Source organism: Liolophura sinensis, chromosome 8, assembly GCF_032854445.1.
Source record: "Liolophura sinensis isolate JHLJ2023 chromosome 8, CUHK_Ljap_v2, whole genome shotgun sequence".
Taxonomy (NCBI): Eukaryota; Metazoa; Mollusca; class Polyplacophora; order Chitonida; family Chitonidae; genus Liolophura; species Liolophura sinensis.
This window is the reverse complement of record NC_088302.1, coordinates 20,545,654-20,549,063: the sequence shown is the minus strand read 5'-3', so window position 1 is coordinate 20,549,063 and position 3,410 is coordinate 20,545,654. Positions and strand designations below refer to the sequence as shown.

Below are 3,410 nucleotides of genomic sequence, written 5' to 3'. Positions count from 1 at the left end.
TCTGAACAGCCTTCTACGATTGATGTCGACAAATTTTTACGACTCACGTCCAGTTCAAAGACCAGTGAAGGGTAGAAGGATCTCGCAAATATCATGTCCGTAGGTGTATCGACATTCTGATCCGAATTTGATTTTGTCCTTCCACTATAATTCTGGCCGCCGTTGTGAGTACAGCGTAAAACACCAATCAAATAAATAAATAAATTTGATTCTGAGCACACTTGTGTATTCAATACAGTATACATTTAATAAATGAATGATGACCGAAACACCACTTTTGTGGTTTCGATTGTTTGACATAGCTTTGATAAGAAAATAATAAAATTACAGTAGTCGGTATTTATTATCAAAGTAGATTACTTTTTACGCATTTATAACCATATGGATAATGACTAGAAACAACCGTTGGTGAGGTATGGCTTGGTGAGGTATGGCTGCACGTTTGTAATTTTACTGGGGGCTGTTCTGCAGTGTGAAGACATCAGCATCTGGTGAAATAAAAACACAACCGGTAAACACAAGGACACCTGGGATTTAGACTTATATGCATCACAATGTTCTCATGACTAGATCGCTGTAGTATACAGTATATTCACACGCGGAAATGAAAGGGTTTGAATCTATTGGCGCGGAAGCAGACATTTGTATACAAGCCGTCAACCATTACAAACGGTCCGGGTCGATAATCAAAAGACAAATTTCCAAACTAGTGTTCAACACAAATCCTCCCCAATCCTTATATTATATATGAAGTGAAAGAAAATAAGAATCCTGCAAAGAGTCAACAGTTCGTAATGATGAACGTGAAAGACGCAATGGAATACTCAAGGCGAATTAATTTAATCACTGTCCGATTAAATCGTGGACCATGACTCACAAAAGGCTTCTTAACCCATGTACATGCATGTTTAAGTCCGTCATGTATACATGTAGACAACACTCTTCTCAGCCGTTAAACCATATATGTATGCCTTATAGAACAGTTTCTCCCATTTTTAATATTATAATTTAAATATTTAAAAACATCTTTAATTCATCTGGGGGGAGCTAGGTACCCTCGTCGTATTTAGCTAAAATCTTAATGAGTAACCTACAAGAGTAGTTTAACTAAATTAAATCCAATGATTTAATTTGACAACACTACTGTGACTTCAAATTTTGAACATCATTCCAACGTCGTAATTGTTCTAGCTGCGTTTTGTCATGTCTATACCAAACCTTAGGCATTTATTCATTTGAGGTTGTATCGTCCCAAAGACCTGTCACTGTGGCATGAAAACAATTCTTACCCTATTCAAAGTCCCACGGAGCTTTCTGAAACTCTTCTCTACTGATCAACATGTCACCTGGAACGAAACATAAGGTTTTTCGGAATAAATTCGGCTAAACGTTTAAGGGATCTACACATACCTTCATTACACACGTGTTTGTACAGATTGTTTACCTATTCATAAATCACGCTGTGAATTGTAGTATTAACAGTGACAAGTGTAATAGCGACTTCCAAATGCTAATACAGTTTATACCAGCGATATATGGTATCAGCACATTGAAACTGTTCAAGTCTCTGCAAAATGCTTGTTTTTGTTGCTTTGGCAACCCGACTCTCGTCACGATATCGCCGCAAAGCTGGCGTAAAGCCATAATCATTCATTCATCCATTATTTAGCATAAATGTGAGTGAAATTTACCAATAAAGAAAAATGTATAAAAGCGACAAACTTCACTGTAAGAACCTGTCTGGTAGACTGACAAAATAAGTAAAATTATTACTTTTTGTTGTGTCGTTTATGCAAATTAAGCTAAGTGTAAAAATCACGGTTCAGGCCGTCAGCAAAATAAAACAATTTCCAAAGCCGAATTCCCAATGACCAGTCTCACAGATACATTTACAAACAGATACATACACAGGATGGCGACTGCATTACCTGGAATGATTTGCGCCAAGGCAATAAGATGTGTTTTACTGATTCAGGCTGTTCTAATTAGCAGTGGTCAATTCACAGAGAACTATTGCTACAATGCCGCTCCTTAGTATCTATGGGATCTACATGAATAGTTCTCCACAGCTTTAAAAACTAAACTTGCATTTTTCGGTAGACAAAGCATAGTTCTCACAGTTGGGTTAACGATTCGAGCGTCTACAAGATAAGTAAACAATATTCGTCTTTCAACACTGTACCGCTGACACACACACAACTAAACTTGATGTATCGTCTTCTCAGCCTGGCCAAAATTACAAAGATCAGAATAGCTCACCTTGAGTTTTATTAGGTATTTATCGTGTTCTTTATTACAAACATTGTAATTATGTAAATATCTCACACACGTACCATTAGTGTCTGCGACAAAAAGTGCCTTCCTCACACCCTCATTGGACGGCTGACTGTGTACCAGCTCGGCCAGCTCCTCCAGACTGATGAAGTTGTTGTTATTGACGTCGTACACACTGAAATCACGCTGGAAGTGGAAACTGCCTGCTCCCTGTTAGACACACGAAACAGATCGATTATCCACATGACCATTCTATTTAATGATAGCTTTTTTATGAACGCCTTTGTATAAGAAAGCAGCCAGAGGTGTGTAGAGTCAAGTGGACATTGAAAGTCATGCAACTCACTTACCTTCCAATTCTTATAGGGCTTATATACATTATATAATAAATCTGCAACCAAGACAAGGGAGGCTAAAATTGAACATGCTACCTGCGTTGTCATTAACAGAGAAGTAGTCAGCAGCGAGGGATGTTTTGAATTTCTCTGTCAGCAAGGGTTTTTAGAGATGTTAAACGGAAGTGTTCATTTATTTCATATGGTGTTTAACGCTGCACTTCACAATTCATAACGGTTAAAATAATTTTTAAATTATCCTTATGCAATTCTATTTTTAACCAGTTATTTTTTTTAAGTACAATGAATTTAGAAGATAGAGTCATATACACACCAGGTCCAGGGATCTTCGTCGTCTGCCACAAACCATGTCACATTTTAGTTTGCAGGGAAATCCTTGGGTACAGTCCATTCTACATCCGAAATCGCACGTGGCGTTAGTGTTGACCAGCATCAGAGCGATGACAACGGAGAAGAGAGCCACGAGTCGGGAGTCCATGGTGCTGGGAACGCAAATACGTCTGGTGTTAAGAATGTCAGTATAATGTCTCGCGTGTTCGATTGCGACTTCAAGTCAGGAGATTTGTCAGATACGTGACGGGAGAGCGGTGGTTCACTCCTCGCACTCCAGTTTCGTCATGTGGAAAAAAACTGTCAGAAATTAAATATGAAGATATCTGTACTGTTTAACACGAAAGCAAAACGGTAAACTTAAGGTTGGCCGTATTGGAAATTATACCAGTCAAATAAATAAGCACGTTTAAAGAAGCCAAAACTGATGTTCAAAATATGCACATCACA

General features: G+C 38.2%; 1 protein-coding gene across 1 annotated transcript; it reads right to left on the bottom strand.

Moving 5' to 3' along the window:
- Positions 1 to 245: 245 nt before the first annotated feature.
- Positions 246 to 3,064, bottom strand: LOC135472176 (EF-hand calcium-binding domain-containing protein 1-like). Its single transcript, XM_064751552.1, has 4 exons — positions 2,944 to 3,064; positions 2,334 to 2,484; positions 1,290 to 1,346; positions 246 to 488 (listed from the first exon to the last, which is right to left on the bottom strand). The coding sequence occupies exons 1-3, from the start codon at positions 3,061 to 3,063 to the stop codon at positions 1,291 to 1,293; spliced, it is 327 nt and encodes a 108-aa protein (XP_064607622.1). The 5' UTR covers position 3,064; the 3' UTR covers positions 246 to 488; position 1,290.
- Between the last annotated feature and the right edge of the window lie 346 nt (positions 3,065 to 3,410).